This window comes from Lonchura striata, chromosome 20 (assembly GCF_046129695.1).
Source record: "Lonchura striata isolate bLonStr1 chromosome 20, bLonStr1.mat, whole genome shotgun sequence".
NCBI lineage: Eukaryota > Metazoa > Chordata > Aves > Passeriformes > Estrildidae > Lonchura > Lonchura striata.
Window position 1 is genome coordinate 9,224,974 of NC_134622.1, and position 20,594 is coordinate 9,245,567.

Sequence of the window (20,594 nt, forward strand, 5' to 3'; positions counted from 1 at the left end):
TTTTGGGAAATACTTGGGAACTCTTAATATTTCTCCCTGGAAAAGTGAACAAATATCCACATATTCTTTGATAAAATGGGAATTTTATACCCTAATTTATGGTGTGACAGATTATTTGTGAGATATTGGTATTATGACACTGAGGAGCAGCATTTGATAGAAATCAAATGGATTTATCAGAGTTGGAATTAATTCCCTGAGTTATTAATTCCCAACCTCTCAAGGCACAGGTTGAGAGATTTCAGTCACTCAGGAGCAACCCATGCTCCTAAAAACCTTGTAAGATGAAAATTGTGCCTTTCAGAAGTGCAAATACCATTTTAAAATAGTTTTAAATAAGTATTTTTAATATTAGTGAAAATGCAGACTGGAATATCAAAAAACTTTCTACTTTTTGTAAGCTGGCCCAGGGAAAATTCATTTTTTTCTTCTTTGGGGTTGGTGCTTCATCCTGGTGCCTTGCAGAAAAATCTTTCAGTAGTTCCAAAGGTTCTGTTAAAAAGATTTAAAGTTACCCAAAAATCACTTAATGACCAGTGAAAGGCACTTGAGGTACAACTGTTGACAGCTGTTCTTGGAATAGCAAATTAATTAAATTTAAACTCAGATTTGCTGTAACTGGACTGGAAGATTTTGGACTCAAAAACTCCCAAGAATTCTGCAGGTTTTTGGTGTAATTTTTAAAATACTCCTTGAGCAACTTTGCTGAATTTCTGTCATGTGGTGCTTCAAACAGATGGGGAGTTTTGTTTTATTTATTGGGAAAAGAGCTTTAGAATTTGTCTTTTGGATAGATATTGTAGCTGTGAGTTAAAAAAAAAAAAAGAAAAAATGCATCTGTTTAATCACCAATACCAGGTAATTGTTCTGAAAACAGGCACCAAGAGTGTTTTTTCAGTGAATCCTAATTTTTTATGGGTATTTTCTGCTGAAGTGTTAGAACAGAAATCATGGTTTTGACTGAAATTGTATGATTTTAGTGAATTTAGGATTGCCAAAGGCTACTACAATTTTGGGGAGCCTGTTCCCAGTTTCAGTTCCTTGTGAAACATTAAAGTTTAGCAAAAGAATCAGAATAAATCCAAAGGGAAATTTAATATTTAACAAAACAACTTCTGGATGAAAACAACGTCAGAATCAGAATTTCTCCTTCCATATTCTGGGTTTCAAAGACAATGGGTTTGGTTCCCAAAGGAAAGGAGCACCAGGGAATTGGGTTTGGATTATTCCGGGGTTATTTTCCAGCATCTTCCTGCTGGGAAATTTTCGTTTTTTTGGAGGTGCTGAGTGCAGGAATTGTGATGTAAATGTGGGCCCTGCCCGGTCCCACCCAGATCCCACAAATTCAGCCCCAATTCCCCCTCCCCTCCTGGATCAGCACCGAGGGATCTCTGAGATGGATTTTTCAGAACTCGCTTAAACTAAATTTTTTTCAAGATTTTTAGATTGAAGATTGTGCCTTTGGATATCTGGCGGCACATAACTGGGTGATTAAATGATTTAATTTTTTCCAAAAATCACCAGTAACCAACACTGTGCTGCTGAGATGGGATTTCAAGTATTTCATGTGGATCCCTGATTTGCTAGGTTTTCCTATGCTTATTTTTTACTCTTTATTTAAATCTGTGCACATTTTTTTTTCAGAATTAAATTTTTTACAAATGTACCAAAAATAGGAGCTGAGGTCCTTGCATTTAGGATCTTGCAGTTCTTTAAAATGGCTTTGATAAAATTACTTTTGTGCACTTAACTAGTAGTCCAGAAAAGGAAACAAAAAGTGAATTATTTAGTGAGAAATTTTTGGAAATCTTGTTTTGATGCACCAGGAGCTCCTCAAGGCTCTGCTCTTTGTTCTGTGCTTAATTCGATTTGGGGACTGACCCAGTTCAGATTTCGGTGAGGAACGGAGTCCTTGGAACACCACCCTGTTAATCATTGATCCCTCACCATTAAAATATTCCTCATTTCATAATCATGCAGAAGTTCAAAAGTAAACCATTACCTTGCAGTCGCTCCTCGGGCCTCCCAAAAATTGGGTGAGAAAGAAAAGAAACCTCAAAATGTCGCTGATGTTGCGGGCGTGACTCGTCCTGCAGTCCCTGGGAGAGCTTTTCCCAGGAATGGGCAGTGCTCAGACACCTCGGGAGCTTTGGGGTTCTTTGGAACATTGACACATCTTCTAAAAAATGGATAAGGGACGTGCTTTGAGCACCACAAAGGATTTTTTTTTTTCCCAGAATTTTTACCAGTCCGGGCACAGAATTTCCTCACCCGGCGGTGAATCACGAGGGAAGCGACCTTTTGCTGGGAAATGGGTTCAAAAAACCTCCTTTGCCCCTGGCCATGAAGGAAATAAATAGATTTGCTGGAGGAGAATGAGACACTTTGTTTCGTGCTTTTCATAAATTCCTAAAATTAGAAAGCTGTTCTTTTTTAATTGGGCTTCGGCCTGGAAAAGAGAATATGGTGTCAGATCAGGAGGCTGAGGGGAAAGGAGGGAGAGAATTGTACAACTCCGTGGATGTACACCTGGTGTACCTTGGGTCTGAGGGGTTTTACTAAACCCTCCCTGGAGCAGCAGCATGAGTAGTGGATATAACAAAACCAAATAATCAACATTTAGGTGAGTTTTTTTTAAGTAGAGGACCACGTGTATGATAATGTACAATGTAGATTTCTTTAAAATTAAACAAAAATCAGAATCTCCCTTCTCTTTGCAGTGGAGGTGGTCAGTGATGAGAACTGCCCCGTGCTGGGGTGGATCCAACTTTGGGAATGTTCCCTCACAGCTCAGACCGTGGGGTTGCTGCTGATAATTTTGAATTTATATTTGCATTTGGGGAGTTTAATAACATAGGAGAACACAGTGATTTCTTTAAACAAAAATCAGAATCTCCCTTCTCTTTGCAGTGGAGGTGGTCAGTGATGAGAACTGCCCCATGCTGGGGTGGATCCAACTTTGGGAATGTTCCCTCACAGCTCAGACCATGGGGTTGCTGCTGATCATTTTGAATTTATATTTGCATTTGGGGAGTTTAATAACATAGGAGAACACAGTGATTTCTTTAAACAAAAATCAGAATCTCCCTTCTCTTTGCAGTGGAGGTGGTCAGTGATGAGAACTGCCCCGTGCTGGGGTTGGGATGGGGTGGATCCAACTTTGGGAATGTTCTCCCCTCACAGCTCAGACCGTGGGGTTGCTGCTGATAATTTTGAATTTATATTTGCATTTGGGGAGTTTAATAACATAGGAGAACACAGTGATTTCTTTAAACAAAAATCAGAATCTCCCTTCTCTTTGCAGTGGAGGTGGTCAGTGATGAGAACTGCCCCGTGCTGGGGCTGGGATGGGGTGGATCCAACTTTGGGAATGTCCCCTCACAGCTCAGACCATGGGGTTGCTGCTGATCATTTTGAATTTTTATTTCAAATTGGGGAGTTTAATAACATAGGAGACAGAATCTCCCTTCTCTTTGCAGTGGAGGTGGTCAGCGATGAGAACTACCCCGTGCTGGGGTTAGGATGGGGTGGATCCAACTTTGGGAATGTTCTCCCCTCACAGCTCAGGCCGTGGGTTGCTGCTGATCCTTTCGCATTTATATTTGAAGCTGGGCAGGCTCTGAAGGGCTGTGGCCGTCCTCGCAGGGTCGGTCTCCTGCCGGCAGGGCTTGGGCAGAGCCGGCGCTGCGGGTCCCGGGCCGGGCGCTCCTTTGTTCCTTTGTTATCCCGGCTCGGGGCGGCGCCGGGATCGCTCCCGCATTCTTTCGGGGCCGGCATGACGCACGGCTTGTCCTAAAAAGGACTTGGCCGGGCGGAGGGGCCGGCTCCGTGCGGGAGAGGGGCGAGGCTTGGGCCGGCAGTTTCTTTTTTAACCGGGGGATGACACAAGCGAGCCGCAGTCATTTCCTCGTTGATCGGTTCAAACCAGTTCTTACAGGAACTGCCGCTGATAAATGTGGGACTTCTCCGAAGTCATTCATCGGGTTCTCGGCGCCGCTGCCTCCCGGGAGATGCTCCGGCTCTCGCTTCCTCCTCCCTTCCCAGCGCTCTGGGATGTTCTTCTTTATAAGCACTTGCTGAGGATCTGGGGAAACGCATCCCTCCCGAAGGATCAGATCAAAAGATGAAATGCGATTTATTTCTTGGCTTTGCGTTTTCTCGAGTAGCTTCGAGGTCTCTGCTGAGCTGTGGCTCAGCTGAACTTTGTTCTGATTAGGTAAAGTGGTAAGTTTTTAAAAAAATGTTTTTTCGTCTTTTTTTTTTTTTTTTCTCCTCTATTTTGTCTTGTTCTCTGGGATGAACTTTCCATCAGTGCTATTCCGAGTATAGGTCCTTCTCTTCAGAAGCCATTTCAAGAATATTTGGAAGCTCAGAGGATAAAACTTCACCACAAATCCGACAGTGCTGTGCCACAGGTAAGACCCTCTTTGCCTCCCTCCCTCCCCGCTCACTTTTCCCTTCCCTGCCTGCCTTAGACTTGTAGTTGTTACAAACATAACTCCCCATTCTGTTTTTGAAAGATCTGCACTGACCCAGGGAATAGATAAAAATCTCATTTTAGAAGCAAGCCGGGAATTAAAAATGTTAATTGTGTGCTACTGGATTTAAATTCTTTAGAGAAAAAATTGAAGTGTAAATCAAAACCAGTGGCTTGATACTGCATTAGCTGCCTCTTCGGAAAGTTAAATTTAAGGAGAAAAAAGTTGCCTTTGCACGTGAAATGGTAACAAACGGGGCAGCACCGATGCTTCAGAAGCCAGTGGGATCTGTGGCTCAGTGGGCAGTAAGAGAAATAAAATCCCCAAGCCTTTAGTCTTTGAAAGGAAAATAAATTACGCCGTTTGGGGCAGGTACAAGGGGCAGACGTGTCCTTTGATACAGAAAAAGTATTTAAATTTTTTAAAAAGTATTTCTAAAAACTTAACCCGAATTTTCAGTGGGACAGAGCAGCTTTGACATGAAATTCTTTAGGCTGCTGAGGCATTTTGAGATAAATCCGTGGATCCAACTCACATTTCACGTGCAGCAGTTGGAGCTGTTGGAAATGTCCCTGTGCCCGTTTGTTCCCACAAAAGCCTGGTGCTTGCTGAGCTGAGCTTTGCTGCCCTCCTTTGACAAAAAGCACAGCTTAAAATTCCCCTGAGAAATGCTGCAGAACTTCCAAGGACACCGAGGAGTGGGATCCTAACGGGGAAATAAGCCAGAAAAAGCAATTTAGGGAAAAAAAAACTGTTATTAACCAACGACCTGATGGTTTTCTTTGCGAGGAACTCGACAGGGAGTGACAGGCAGGGGCTGCTAATTCTGAACTCCACGAATTGTTAAGGAAGCCCAGACAATACTGAGAATAATAAATCACTTTGGGAGCACTGGGAAATGATCAGGGATTCGTCATCTGCCCGCCAGTGGATTTGGCAGCCCCTCCTGCATTTTCTTTCAAGGGACTAAAGTCGGCTTTGCAGAGGGACCTGCAGGAATCCTGTCAGCTCGCACTTGGTTCCTGGTTTTAATTTGATTAATTGCAGAATAAAGACACGGTCAGGCTTTTCCCCTTTCACCCAGAACTCTCCGTGTTCCTGTCCACTAATCGTCATTCTCCTCCTCCTTCTGTTTTGTCTCTTCAGGGGGAAAACTGGCTATCCTGGATATTTGAAAAATTGGTGATTGTCATGGTTTGTTATTTTATCTTGTCTATAATCAACTCCATGGCCCAGAGCTATGCCAAGCGACTGCAACAGAAGATGTACTCAGAAGAAAAAACCAAATGAGCTTGGAAAAAATGGGAAAAACCCCTCACGATGGGTTTTGGCAGACATGAGAAATGACACATCTTTTCATATGTTTAAAAAACAGCATTATTCAAAAGGGGGAAAATTTTTTTAACATCAATTTTCAACTCCTAACAAGTTTGGGTATTTTTTTTTTTTAATTTTGAAAGTAATTTGGATATTACAGCAACTCTTTCATTGACAAACTTATAAATGTTATGGAAAGGTGTGAATGCTTCATGAGTCTGGGTTGTGTTTACAGGATGGGCAGTGGGATGTTAAATGGAGCTTAACACAAATGTTGTCCATCCAAATTACTTCCAAATCTGATGATTTAATACTCCCCATCTCCTGATTTAACTTTGAAATCACCTGAGGGTAACATTTTCTTTTGAAGGGTGGCTGGTTTGCTTTTTCCTTAAGTTTCAAGACCATGAAAATGTAAATAACTGAGTCCAGGTCGGGTACAAACTGTTGCATGTCCCTCATGGTAAGGCTGTTCCGTCTGAATTCCCATTGCATTGCACGCTGGAAAAGCCACCCTCTCCAACTTCATGATGTTAGCAGAGATGGTTGATGTCAAAATGCTGAAGCCAACATTTTTTATTCTGTATATTTAGAATGAAGTTAAGATAAAAACTTTATAAAGTCATCTTATGATCATTCCAGAATTTCTTGTGTCAGTCTTTTTGAGCTGTTTCTTTTCCTCTCTCACTTTTGGATGCTCTGTGCATGTTTGCTCATCCTTCCTGCGCTAATGGTGCTCAAACCCTTTGTTCTTTTTTGTTTTGTTTTGTTCTTTTTTTTTGTTTTTTCTCTTCAGAACTTTTTGCTTAGCGAAGGGAGGAGGAAGGCTGTGACTTGCTTGAAGCACAGTCAGTGCTTAAGTAGGTGAAATAGAGAGCAAGATTTGTTATCCTAAATTCTGCCCAGGTGTTTGCCTCTGAGCCCAGAACTATGGGCAGTGGAGGAGAGAGGGGGAAGAGTTCAGATTCCAGCTGAAAGCAGAGTTTGTGTCTACCCAGTAATGGTGCAGAGAACTTGAGAGAACCTTTAGCCTCATGCTTTTAAAGTCAAGATCGTTCTGATCAGCACGTGCCAGCTCAGACGTCCAGAAACAGAATTTATACAAAAACGGCTCTTTTCCCTCTTTAGTCCCCACTGCTGCTGTACCTGCATTGCTCTCACCTTGTGCTTGTGAACGGTTGGTTTTTATTTTTATCCTAGGCGGGTGAGCAGCAAGAATTAATTGTTATCTTTCTAAAGAGCATTGTCAGGAGGTGGCCCAGAGCCCGGGCGGGCTTAGGCTGCTGCTGGGCCGGGTCAGCAGGGCTGGAGGCAGGCGAGGTGAGTGAGGTGTGCTGGAGCCCGTCGTGCCATGCCATGGCTGTACCATCCTGTCGGATAGCTTATCAGACTGATGTTGACTGTTGGATCTCATGGCAACAACAGTCGGTAGGCTGTCTGACATTTTGGTATCTCTCATCTGACCCTTCTCATCCATCCCCAGCTGTTCCCATTGAGCTGCACATCCTGTCTGTGCTTGGGCTGGGAGCCAGCTCCAGTCCTTGGAACGAAGCCTGGTGAAGGTGAAGCTCCCCCTGGGCGGGGCTGAGGTTTGTACCGTTCTCTTGGCTTCCCTGGGAACTTCAGGCACCTTGGGGAGGGTTTCCATGAGCTGCTCCAATAAATTCCAGTATCTGCAAGTCCCAGTGCTGCGAGGGAGTTGAAAGCACAAAGGCTGTTCAGCCGTTCCTGGTGGTTTTTAAAAGGTGAACAGGATTTAATAAATTTACATTTTTTAGCCTGAATATGGCCATTTGACAATAATGTCACAAAGAACTTGTTCTGATACAATTCCAAACCCCACAGCTGTGTTTGGAACTTCACCTTTTCAGCCTACAAACCCTCAGCCTTGCACTTTGGGAGGGATCACCCCAGAATTCCATTTCCCCTCAGGACACTGGGTCAGTGACAGCCCTTGGCTGCTCTCCCCACTTCTTGTGGCAGCTTTTGGTCCCCAGATCTGTCACCTGAGGGACACGGGTACTTATCAGCCTCTCACACCTCTGGGAGGGGATGGCACTGATGCCATGCTGGGGTGTCCCTGTGTGTTCTCAGGCTGGAATCAGGACACTGTAACAATAACTAAAAAAGAAAAAAACCCTTTTCCCTAAAGCGTGAGCTGATAAACTGCACATTTCTAAATGCTTTAGAGGTCCCCTTGAAATTCTGCCTCTTGCCTGCTGGAAAACCACAAGGAAAACTGAAAGCTTTTTTCCACTTTAGGTTCAATATGTTTACATATTTATAGTGTGAAGTACATATATATATATATATATATATATATTCTTCAGCTTGTGTTTCCATGTGTCCATTCCAATAAGCTCTGCTGTTATTTTGAAACTTTCTAACGTTATTTAAAGAAGGAAGTGATCATTCTACCTGGGAGATAAGACTTGGTAAAAGGTAAAAATACCCCTAATAATAGAAAGAAAAGTGACACAAACCTGATGAGATTTGCAATGGATAGTTTTATGATTGCTTAAATAAACAAAGAAATAATGTTTCCAAGTGTTTATTTCAGCTGGATTGTTTCCATTCTCTGTATTGAACTCTCTTGGTAACACTGATATTTGCTGTCCCAAACATTCTCCAGTGTGAACACAGAAGATAATTCAGCAGTTACATTTTGTGCCTTCTGAGAAAGACAGCCTTTAGCATTTGACCTGAAAACGGGGATTTTGCTCCCTCAACCCAAAGTTTCCTTTTGTTGTACATATGAAGATTACACATGAAGCAGTCAGTTCAGCGTGTTAGGGACAAATGCAAAGGGAGCTCTTGCAAGAGGAACAATCTTGGCACAAATCCCTATTTTTAGCTGCTCTTTCTTGCAGTTAGACACTAAATAAAGTATTTTGCTTTTTTTTTTTTTTTTCCCTGGGAATGACTGAAAATCACATGGAAGTAACAGTCCTGTAAGAACAAATAATGACTTTAATGTGACAGTTTTTTGGTCTTACTTGTGAAATGAGGTCAGGTAGGGCTGCAGCTCTTCCTCCTCTGGGTTCTCTCCCTGTTTTCCTGCCTGCCCAGAGGATTGTGCCTCCCCACACCTCTGAGAGGGGCAGTGCCCCAGCAGGCAGGAATTGTTGGTGTAAGCAGAGCTCAGGTCACAGCGAGCCAGGTCAGGTCAATCCGTGCAGTTGCAGCCTCACATCCATCAGAAGAGTCAGAAATCTGCTGCTCCCTGTCCTGGAGCTCTGCCCTCCCTGCCAGTGTGACCCTGTTGGTGTTCAAGCAGCTCCCTCACAACTCCCCCAGCTGTTCCTGCGAGAAGATCCTTGTCACTAACACTTGACAGTGGCTTGATGCTGTTCCAGAAAGTCCTTCCCTGCTGTGCTTTTGGGCTTCGTTATTTAATTTGTTAGAATCGGCCTCCCTCTCGCTGCAGGCACTGCAAAGTGCAAGCAGAACACTTTGGATGTTTCCTTGATTATCAAGCAGAAATATAAATATTAGTGAACAAAATTGATGGCAAGTGTAAAGAAAAGTGGGGCTCGGGTGTGTTCTTTGGAGGTAAAAATGATTGGTTTTTCTTTGAAGCACATGGTTTTAAAATACTTTGTAATCAGCAGTTAAAAGGCTGAATGTAGTTATAGATCAGGTGATTGGAATGACTCTCCTGAGATTTAGAATTCTGGTTTTTTTGCTGTAAATTTGGTTGGGTTTTTTGAGAAGGAAAAGCAGAAAACTGAGTACTTGGCCCAGCTCTCTCCAGACTGCAGCAGCAGCTGGGGTGTGGGAGTGGGAAGGATCCTGCTGGATCTGACCCCGCTGAGGGGAGCGGGGCACTCCCTCCCCTGTGAAACACCTCTGATGCATTCAGACAGGAGGTGCTTTGCTCTTGCAAAGTCCTTTATAGAAGGATTATTGTGAAAAACTCTGAGCCCACTTTGCTAATTCGAAGTGCCTAATGGGAGGCATGAAGAGTGGCCTGAATTTCTTTATACTTTTCGCTTGTTTATTGGTGCATCCACTCGGCGTTCGTGAAGGGCAGCAGAACATTGTTGTGGCAGAGGGAGAGGCTGGAACAACCTGGGTCAGCTGTCACAAGAGGGGAAGGAGCTCAAACAGAAACAGTGACTGCTTGGAATGTGTTAAAAGTTCAGGGAAAAAAACCTGGTATTTTGGTCAAAAAAGGGGATTATTACAGTGTTTGAATTATGAGTGAAGAGGCTGTGGAGGCCACTCAGCCCTTCACTGCCGGTGGTGGAACAAAGGTGCAAATGTGAACCTGTGGAATGAGCCCAGCTCGGGGTTACTTTGCTTTAGCACTGCCCTTAGTTGTGCCGAGGAGGTTTTATTAATTTATTATTATTATCCCTGAATTGAGTCAAAGGGCAGTGACTCCATTAGCATTAAACCAAAGGTCACCTGTGAGCAGAGGAGCTGCTGTGGGATCTGCCGTGTTCCAGGCTCCCAGCTCCTTGTGGCTGTTCCTGGCGCTGCCCGGGCAGTGGCCGTGAGGAAAGAACCTGGCACTTCTTTTGCAGGAGCTGCTGCTGATTAAAACATCAATACCTTGTTCAAGGCTCACACTTTGAGGGACTGTGGCTTTCCTCAGAAAGGTTATTAGGCTTTTTCCATCCTTTGGTGGGAAAACACAAGTTCCTGTGCTCGGCAATTCTGTCTCGGTGAGAAAACACACATTCACATTTGCAACATCTCACCATGGTCACAAAACCTCTCTGGGCTGGTTGGAAACCTCACTGCTCCCAGTGCCTGGTTTGCTGCAGCTGCTTTCTGGAGAGCTCTTAATATTCAGGATATTTTAATAACGATTCATTTCTCAGATTCCTGGATTTGTAGGTCTCTCCTCAGCCCAGCTGACCTCTTGTGACATAGGCAGTGCATTCCTGGGTGTTGTGTAAGGCTCGAGGTGGGGAGCAGCAAGGAAGAAACTTTTAAGATGCCTGAAGTCGGTATTCACTTGACTTCCAACTAACGGATGCCAAAACCATTTTCAAAGCAGTATTTTGCTACTGCAAGTGGTGATTTTAATTCTGTTGCCTCCTTTTACCCCTGTACAAAGTGTCTCTCCCACTTCCAGGGAGCCTCGTGGCTGCCCAGGAGGAGCCAGGTGTTTGTGGGGGAAGTGAGGCAATCTCTGGCAACAAATTCCAGCTGTGACTGAGAAATCCTTCCACTTCAGTGGAAAAGGAAGGGCTTGAAGTGTGGTTGGCAGAGCCTGAGAGCTCTTGCTTGAAGCTGTCACTGCTGTCCCCTCCCTCGGGCCTTGGAGCCCTCTTGGCCCTCGTGTGGAGCCATTTTTGGCCAAGTTCAAGCCTGTTCCCTGCAGGTTTGTTCAGCTGAACAGGACCCACAACGTGCTGAGGTTTCCTTCCTGATGTTACTGTGAGTTCTCCTTTCACAGCACTCGTCATCTTTGTGTCTGGTTTTTATGTGCAAATGCTGGGTTTGAGGGGAAGCCTGACTAAATCTTTATAGAGGAAAATAATGTGAAACTGAGCTAGTGGCTGGTGGGGGGAGTGGAAGCTTTCTTCTTGGGAGCAGAGCATTTAATTGGAGTTTTGGTCTTTCATTGCCAAATTTATGGTTTTGACTTTTATCAGTTGCATTTGGTTTCTTCACCAAAATTCAGGAAAGATTCACAACACCAAATCACTCCATAAACACAATTGCTGACTTCAGTGACTCCCAGTCAGCTAACACAGGCTGGAATTGCCCAAAGTGGGCTGGGCAGAAAACTTGCCATAATTTTCTTTGCAAGTGGCAGAAGGCCAGGCCAGCCAGCAGCAAGCAGCTCCGTGGAAAGATGGATCCTTGAAGTCAGAATTGTTCCAGGCCATGTGGGCAGCAGGAGCTGTGAATTAGTGCCCAGTCTCAGCATCCTCACTGAGGAGATTGCAGGGACAGCCCCAGCAGCCCAGTCCAGGCAGGATTTGATTCCAACCTTCAGCCTGTGGGATGGGGGCACTTCCCATCCTCTCCGAGGGCTCTGCTCTCCTCTCAATGATCCTTCACATCTTGGAGGCTGCTGGGCAGAAGTTCAAATCCAATCCTGCCTTCTGCCCACAATTACACCACTCTCAGGCAACTGAAGTGTATTTTCGTGAGCCTTAAATAAACATGACATTGTCCATGTAACCAAATATGTACAATAATCATTTTTGCAGAATGCACCCATTTCAGTGCAAATCCAACACGGGGCTCATTTCTCCTCATACAACCAGTGAAACAAAAGCTCAAGCAATGTTTTTCCTGGTTTGGTTGGGGGTTTTTTTTGGTTTAACCTGTGGCTTATTTTAGTTTCTCTACTTAGTGTGCTTTTACTTTTAAAATAGGAATTTTGGCCTAGAGAACAATGACTTTTCTATCTTACAGTGTAACATTTGGGATTTTTAGGTTTGGTTTTAAGAAGGCTTCTAGCACCTAATTCACACAGATAAGCATGACTCTCTTAGGAGCCACTGCTTGATATCTTTCAGGCTTGTACGAACATGGGGTTAAAATTTACATTTCTCCCATGATCTTTATCATGGAGCACCTTTACTCTAAAAATTGCCTTGATTTCCTGACGAGCAGCTCCTCCAATCTCCTCTCTGGAGTCTTATCCACCTTTTCCCTGTGGCTGGCAGGAACATTTCCTTCTTGCAGCTGCTGGAGAGGGTTAAGCGGGGTTGTGCTGCCCCGCCCGGGCGCTCTGCGGGGACGGGATTGGCACCATGCGGGCTCAGAAGGGACCATTGTGAGCCCGGGTTGGGCTAAAGAGCCGGAAAGGCTCCGCGGTTCTCATTCAGGATTATCAGCTCCGCTTCCAGGCCGTTAAAAGCTGCCCGATGTCCGGGCTGTGCCTCGGGAGCAGGAAGCTCCGGGGGAATTTGCTGCTTTGGAAAAGCTCTGTCTGGGCTGCCCCTGAGGAAAGGCAGCAGCTCAGTTCCTTTTGGAAGTTTTTTGTGCTGTATCGGATCCATGAATCACTTTCCTGATTCCTCTTGTGCAGTTTTTAAAGCGGAGTCCAGCAAAAAGCAGATTTCTTTAAAGTACACTCAGTCCTATTTCCTTCTGGATGTTTGGGCTCTCATTTAATAATATTTATCTAAACAAAATTTATTAGCAAATGCAGAAAGTAAATTATTCATTCAAGGCCCTTTTGTACCTTAGTGTTTCAACTTGTAATTTGAATATAATTTCCTATTTTAATGTATTAAACCCTGGTTGTTGTGGGAACCAAAGATTTTTTTCTCTTGCATATTTCCATCCTTCCTGTACTGATACTGAGTCTAACCTTAAAAACACCAATATCTATTTCTGCCCAAGTAAATAAATTGTAGCTAAATTGCCAAACACTTACTGTGTTTAAAACATTTTAGGTTATTAAAGGTTATTTTTTATTTTGGTGGGTTTGTTTTACTTTGCTTTGTTTGTGGGTTGTTTTCTGGGGAGTAGGATTTGTTTTGGGGTTTTTTTATGGTCAAATAAATGTTCTCCTATTCATTAAATGTCTGCTATAGTTGGAATTCCTGAATCAACTTCCAAGTGAGCTGCACCTGTCCTTTCCAACAAACAATAGTGAGATTTGGAGCATTGTTCCTGGGTTTATGGACATCCTGTGGGGACTTTGCCTACAACAAGCAAGGTCAAGGCCACTGATTCTGCTGTTCCTGTCTCTGAGCCATTGGCTTGTGCTGACCTTTGATCTACCTCTTTAATTGTAATTGTTAATGAAATAAAGGCCTTCTTCTAGGCTCTATTTACAGAATTAATTTTATCAATTACATAGAGAATTACTCCTCCACTTTTTAATGTAATTGCAGGTGATGACTATTTGATAGTGGCTGTTCACTTCCTGTCACTTTGACCCTCTCCACATCCTGGGGAAAAAATAAAGGAATCCCATCATAGATCAAAAAAAAAAGAAGGCTGAGTTTGGGAAAGGGTGTGAGAATTTCAGGACTGAAAAACATTCACAGGAAGAAGCTTAGATGCCCAAAACAATTCCTGTCTGCCTCTGCTCCAGAGCAATAAGGGATTATAGCAGCTAAAATTCAAATTTTTGCTTTGGGGTTAGACATCTTACTGTGTGCTGTGTTTCCTGACATGGCAAAATTCTGCCATCAAACAAACAAAAAAGACCAAATATCCTGCTCCATAAGCCTGAAGTGCCATAAAAAAATAACAAATATGGTTCTATATCATTCATAGGTTCACTGAGCACCTGCTGTGTTTGCTTCATGCTCAGAATTATGAATACAGAGAGATAACATGAGGTTATTTCTGCAATAAAGCTATTTATTGCTACAGCACTACAATGACCCATTGCTCTCTTCCTTGTTTCTCAGGGAACTTACCTGTCCTTAGCCTTTTGAAAAACTCTTCTACCTGTTCTGTGAAGTAAGAAGGAAAAGGATTCCTGGGACTTGGCCATTTTTTCATGGAGTTACCTATTCTCATTTCTGATACTGGAAATTCTGTTTGGGATCTGTTGAAAACACCAGGGGAATTTATTTCTGTGTTGCTGAACATCCTGTGCCTTTTGGAGGAGGGAGAAGCTCACCATGGTCTCCTTTCCTGACCCTTTGTTCCTGCAAACTCCAATTGCCTGTGCTGTTTGTCTGAATTTCTTGTGCAATCTTTCCTGCAGTTCTTTCTGTGAAAATACCCAAATTAGACAATGGTTGAAAGAGGCAGAACCAGCAGAAAATCCCTTCTGACCAGAGCAAGCTGATTTAACTCTTTTAATTTTTGGTCTGTGGGATTATTTTTGTGGGAGAACAGTGGGATATGGGGAGGGAATAGCAAGAATTCCCAAAGCTCTCCCTACCATTAATGAAGAGCTGAGTGAGGCAGAAGAGAGCTCAGTGTTACAAGGTAATCTTTAATTTTACTGTACTCTTTTATGAATTTTAATTCAGTGGGTGCCTTCCGAAGTCATTGCATCCCTTCTCCTGCCAGGAGGGAGCTGCAGCTTCCCAGGGCACCACCTTGTGGTCGTGGCAAAACTCAGGCCAAAAGGAGCCAAGTCCTTAAATTTGCTTTAGAGATTAGAAAATATATTGTACTTATGGTATCAAATTTTAAGTTCTTACATCTGCAATCTACCAGCCATCCTCATTGCCAATATGTTTAAATAATTAACAAGTTAATTAACTTATAACTTGGAGAAAAACAGGAGTTTGTAGTTTTGCTTAGTGAAACGGTCAGAAAAGGATACAGCTACAGTATATAGCAAATGTATTGAAAAAATAGGTATTTATTAGATATATTAAATAAGAATAATATGAATATATGAATATATTAAGTTCATATTCAGTTCTTGCTATTCAGACACGCTCACAGAGACTCTGCTCCTAAGTCTGAAAAATAACTCCAGTCAATAATTTACATATTTGACGGAAGGTTTTTCAGCTTGGTTCTTTCAGAAAATCTCTATTTCAGACCATCTTAACAAAGAAATAAATCACAGATTGGTGTAACTGGAGATAACTTGTTCCAGGGTTGTGAAGCAGTCCAGGAAATCTTCCTCTTGGATTCCAAACTTTGCGTACTGGTGAAGGTAAGCTCTGTGTGTTGAAGAATGGGTCATACATTAGAAATCAGCTAAGATATTGGCAATTATTAGTGAAGTACAGCATAATTATTTTCACTTACTTGGAAGCAAACATATTCCAAGCTTTCCCTACGATGCTGTCAAGAGGTTTCAGCAGGAACTGGCTGTTGCTGACCAAAGCAGCAGACTTTTCATACTTGTTAAATGCTCTGGGAGTTTTCCATGCATTGAAAGCATCCTGAGGGTTTAGCCATGATGTGTATAATGAGGGATCTTGGAAACTTCCTGTAGCAAAAACAGGACAGCCCTTTGGACAAAACCCACACATGATCCCTGTGTGGCCTAATCAGTGCTGCCAGATCAGGTCTGGAAAATTATCTGCAGAGTGGGTAGTCTGTTGAAAATACAACTTTTAAACAGACTCCTTAGATTATCTAGAAGCACACTGGGTGGATACTCCAGCTGTCAGCAATGCTCATCACTCCAGAAACAGCTAGATGTATTTTCAGATGTTATAGCCAAGAATTCCAGATATACACGTGAGTCTCTTCCTCCTTCCCTAAAGTGCTTCAGGAAACTCAGAAGTAAAACACAACAGCCCTAAGCAATTAGACAGTGTGGCCTTGGACAGCAAAATGTTTCTAGAGGGAATATCAACCTTAGGAGTCAAATGTGTGGTCTTGGGATGTTTCCACTTGCATCAGATCTGGCTGCAAAGTCAGCAGTGAGCTGTGAAACCAGACCCCCCTGAGGTGCTGTGCTCCTCCTCTTACCCAAGTCCACGCTGTGCACATCTTTTCCTCTCAGGATAACCAGGTTGGCAATGGAAGTGTTAAAGTGCAGGGGTTTGTTTGTGGACGGGATGGAGGATGGGTGTGGTGGTCGTACTTGCCAATCAATACCTTTGGGATTTGGAAAAAAAAAGAGATGGAAAAGCAAGTTAATGTTTTGTGAAGATGCAGATGGGAACTATCATTGTGCCCCAAACTGAGACCACACTGGAGTTTGTGGCTGCTGCACATGAATGAAGCAGCCATCACACAATTCCCAGAGAAAACCACTGCTAATCCAGCAGGATTTGCCTGGCAGTCATTCTGCCAGAGAAAATGGATACCTGTTTCTATACTTAGCAAGCCTCCAGCCCATTCCTTGCATAACTGGAGCTGTAACTGAATTCTCCATGTAAATTACATGGGAGAGCTGAGCCTGATTTCTATGCTTAGAAGGTGTAAAAAGAAAAAGCAGAGCTCACCATCCAAGGAATGTTCCAAATGAGTTATGTAAATTAAGTGCACAGCCACAGACTGCCAGTTTGGTTTGTGTATTTCCAATAGTTATAATTAACTGAGATGTCTGGAAGCAGAGCAGGAGAATCTGGGAGCTGCTGTGGCAGCTGAGGGAATGGTGAAAGGAGCAGCTGGTTTTGTGGAGGCAAATTCCTGCTGAGGGAAACAGCTTCTTTGTGAACTCTACAAAGCATCCAGCTTTATTGCATCTGCACAAATGAGTGTTTGAAGAGTGATGGAGAGTGAGAGTGGGTTTATTTACCTTCCTCCATTTGAGCATTAGCAATGAGCATCTGCCTGAGGTGTTTGATGAGGCCAGGCCAGCTGAAGGTGCTGTAAGGCAGGGAGCTCTCAGGCATCTGGGGGATGTTCCTCAGGCCCAGCATCCTGAACTCGGGATGTGGCACCAGTGACTCCATTAACTCTCCTGAAAGGAGAAATCAACAGCTGCTCATGTTTGACAAAAATATTGCACAGGGCAGCTAAAATGGGAGAAGAGTGATGAATGTTCAGAGATGTAGCAATTTCAAAGCCATGCAAACTTGCTGTGTATTACTGAGTTCTATACAGGGTGTAGTAGCTTTTATTTTATAGTTTAGGTCAAAATCTCAAGGACCCTCTCTGAACTCCAGACAGATGTGGAAGTTTAATTTTATAAGCAATAAGGGCAACTTTCTCTAATTCTTTTGAGGTACAAATGTCAGTCTGCTGCATGTTGCTGCTCAGTTCTCTGCTCACCTCTTCTGCTGAGCATAACTCAAAACTCTGTTTCAGCTCATGCAAACTTCTAACCCAAAGTGAAATGTGAAACTCAGTCCAAAATTACTGCCCTGAGCAAACTTCCTCTGAAATGTAAACAGGTACAAGAGTGTCTGTTTTCACTTGAAAAAGGAGAAACAGGGTTCTTTTGGTGAAGAATGAAACCAGAAGTTGGGGCAATCTATTTTTGACTCTGCTACAACATCAGGATTGAACGTCTAAATTGGTCTTTTCCTGTGTTAAAGCTTGGGATGTATCCAAATATTTGAACAAGGAGACTGAAGAACTTCAGTTCCCAGCTGAAGTGACCCCAAAAGGTGTGTGGGTGCTGGGTGTGGTACCTAAAGGGTTCCTGCTGTAGCCTGAGCCCCCTCCTGCTGTGTGAGTGGGCTGGAAAACGCTGCCCAGCTGGTGGGCAATGACTTGGTTGACATCCCTGAAGGAAATCTGTTTGATGTTCATCAGCTGGGCACAGATCTTGTGGATGACATCATTTTCATGGACAAGAAGGGCATCTGATGAGTGGTACAGATGTGACAGAGTCAAAACAGAGTTGTAGTTTTGAACAATGACCTGAAGCAAGCAAAAAAACACACACAAAGAAGAGTCAAACAATTTAATCTCCTTTTCGTTATAATCCCCTGGCTCCTGCTGTTTCCTCAGTTATGATTTAGGAAGTGATTCATTTTCTTTGCCAGAGTGCAGGATGAGGTCAGCAGCTCAAAGGCTTTTCATGGAAAGAGGGCAAGACCTGTGAAAATCAGGTTATCCATCTCCCTCCAAACAAACATGCTGGAACCAGATCTGCCTGGGAACTGATTACAATGCTGAGATAAGAGCATATCAGGAGATTTCTAGTTAGATATCAGAGCTTCTTGTGAATCTGCACCACTTCAGCATTAAATTATCACAAAGATTTTTTTGGTGAAAATTCTTTAGCTGTGATACTGAAACCACTTGAACTTTTTCAATATAAAAATATACCCACTTTCTAATTTATTTCTGTTGTAGATATTTTGTTTAAAAATAACCAGTGATTATAAGCTCAAAAATTCTATGTAAACTATTATTAGTTATTAAAAGGCAACATGACATTCACCTCCCCAGTGCCATAGGGCCAGACCACGTGGTTCAGTATGAAGGAGGTTGGAAAAGCATCTCTCAAACACTGGGTCACAAATGCTCCCAGGCCTGATCCTGTGCCCCCAGCCATGCTCATGATTGTGAAAAATCCCCCGAGCCGATCACATTTCTCTGCTTCTTTCTGCACCAGGTTCATGATTGCTTCTTTGTGTCTGGGCCCATGAACAGAGTAACTGTGGGGTAACACAAAACAGCAAGACAGGGCAGGCTGCATCAAAATAAAAGCACAAAGGTGAAGTTATTCACATAGCAAATTTTAATTTAGCTGCCACAGCTGCTGTATTACCACTCTTAGGGAGTCTGAGCAGCTCGTCAGCCTCCAGAACTCCCTCAGGGAAGCTTGAGGCAGCTGTTCCTACCCGTTGGCCCAGTTGTTCCCAGATCCTTGCTTCTGGCAGAAGTGTGAGTGGCTGCTGTACTTCCAGTGGCCAGACCTGGCAGCCACGGATAAGGTCTGGCTGATCACTTTGGGCTCCATGTCAACAAGCACAGCCCGGGCAACAGGTACTGCACAGGAAGGAAAACAAAATTGGGGAAAAAGTGCTGTTTATTGAGGTGGGATGGATGGATACAATGTCCCACTTCAGCCAAACTTATAACGGGAACAATACAGAAAGGATCTGGCCATGCCCTGATTGCTGCTGAGCCATTTATTGTGTCAAAACCAAATCTGAGCTCCAGAGAGCACAGATCTCTCATGAAATAAACCATTTGATGTTTCTGTGTGCTGAGAGGGGAAAAAGCCCTTTAAAGCTGTACCTGCAGACTCCTCATCGCAGAAGAACCGTTCCTTGCAGGAATCTTGGTAGGATTCATTCTCCTTCTCGGAACACAGCCCATGGGTGCCACGGATGTCACTGCAGAGAGCACTGAACACCTCCTGCCCGATCTGGTTCCCACACTGCCCAAGCTGCACCGTGACAATTGACATCCTTATTCACTTGGTATTTAAGCCTGAAAAAGAAAATAATTTCTTTCCTCACTTTTGCGTGGTAAAGCAGGGTGGGAACAAGCAATTATAACTCAAGAGTTATGGGACTAGGATGCAAAATTGTTAAACTTAAGCCAGTTCAAAAATGTTGCTATTTTCCAGTTGAGAGCTGCACCAGGCCTGATGCCAGAGCCTGCTGAGGTGACAAAAGGATTCCCTGGAGAATTCCCCTTTTTCCACCACACACAGCAAACTGTTTTGCCTCCATCCTGCTATGTTTTGACATTTCTCCCCACCCAGCATTTGACAGCAGCTCTGCTTTCTCACTTTTCTATCCCTTCACAGAAAAAAGGTAATTTTTTTTTTTTTAAGCTCTCTTGGTTATTCTGGGCTGCTGTTCCTCACTGCCATCCCAGCTGTGCCTCAGCAGTCCTTGGATCGCTGTCCGTGCCCGTGAGGCAGGTACGAGCTCACTGCCATGCCCACCCGCGTCGGGCCAAGCCGGGTGTCACTGGGAAACCGAGTCACGCAAAACATTTAAAAATATCTGAATTACTGCCAGAAAACGCTCATGTCCAAAGCGCACGACACCGACCCTCCCGTGTGGGGGAGAATCGAGACCGACCGATTCTCTCCTGAGGGAGCCCCACTCGGGTCCCCGCGGCCACAGGAGCCCCTCAGGGCCGGTCTCCCCCTCAGGGAGCGCCGCCATCTCCCCGGCGCCGGCTCTCAGGCTGCCCCTCGGTGCGAGCCCGTCCCGGGACCCCACTGTCGGTGCGGGTCCCGCGGTCGGTGCGGGTCCCGGTGCGGGTCCCGCGGTCCGTGCGGGTCCCGCGGTCCGTGCGGGTCCCGGTGCGGGTCCCGCGGTCCGTGCGGGTCCCGGTGCGGGTCCCGCGGTCCGTGCGGGTCCCGGTCCCGGCGCCGCCCCCCGCGCTCCCTCAGCGCTCACCTCGTCCCCGCCTGCGCGCGCCTTCCCGCGCCTGCGCACCGCGCGCTCCGGGCAGGCGGCCCGGGCGCTCCCGCCCGCGGCGGCCTCACGGCGCCCTCCGCGCACGCGCCTCCCGCGCGGCTTCACGGCGGCCTCCGCGCAGGCGCCGCGGCCGGGGCCGGGAGGCGCGGTGCGCGCGCGCGGC

General features: G+C 44.5%; 2 protein-coding genes across 7 annotated transcripts in view; one reads left to right on the forward strand and one right to left on the reverse strand.

Annotated features, from left to right (window-relative positions):
* Positions 1-8,342, forward strand: part of VMP1 (vacuole membrane protein 1) — a 63,332-nt gene extending 54,990 nt beyond the window's left edge. For both annotated transcript variants that reach the window (XM_077787564.1, XM_077787565.1), the window contains 2 exons: positions 4,313-4,415; positions 5,625-8,342. In XM_077787564.1, the coding sequence (XP_077643690.1) occupies positions 4,313-4,415; positions 5,625-5,768 (247 nt within the window). In that variant the 3' untranslated portion in view covers positions 5,769-8,342. The remainder of the gene's footprint in view (positions 1-4,312; positions 4,416-5,624) is intronic.
* Positions 8,343-15,025: 6,683 nt separating this feature from the next.
* Positions 15,026-20,500, reverse strand: TUBD1 (tubulin delta 1). Of its 5 annotated transcripts, none has more exons than XM_077787560.1 (9): positions 20,411-20,500; positions 19,290-19,484; positions 18,890-19,037; positions 18,487-18,703; positions 17,729-17,960; positions 16,891-17,055; positions 16,116-16,244; positions 15,444-15,627; positions 15,026-15,355 (listed from the first exon to the last, which is right to left on the reverse strand). In XM_077787560.1, exons 2-9 carry the CDS (start codon positions 19,459-19,461, stop codon positions 15,253-15,255), a joined length of 1,350 nt encoding a protein of 449 aa, XP_077643686.1. In that variant the 5' UTR covers positions 19,462-19,484; positions 20,411-20,500; the 3' UTR covers positions 15,026-15,252. The 5 variants fall into 5 exon arrangements, with proteins under 5 accessions (XP_077643686.1, XP_077643687.1, XP_021380553.2 ...); XM_077787561.1 differs by lacking the exon at positions 20,411-20,500 and adding an exon at positions 20,087-20,271; XM_021524878.2 differs by lacking the exon at positions 20,411-20,500 and adding an exon at positions 20,057-20,271.
* Positions 20,501-20,594: the final 94 nt, after the last annotated feature.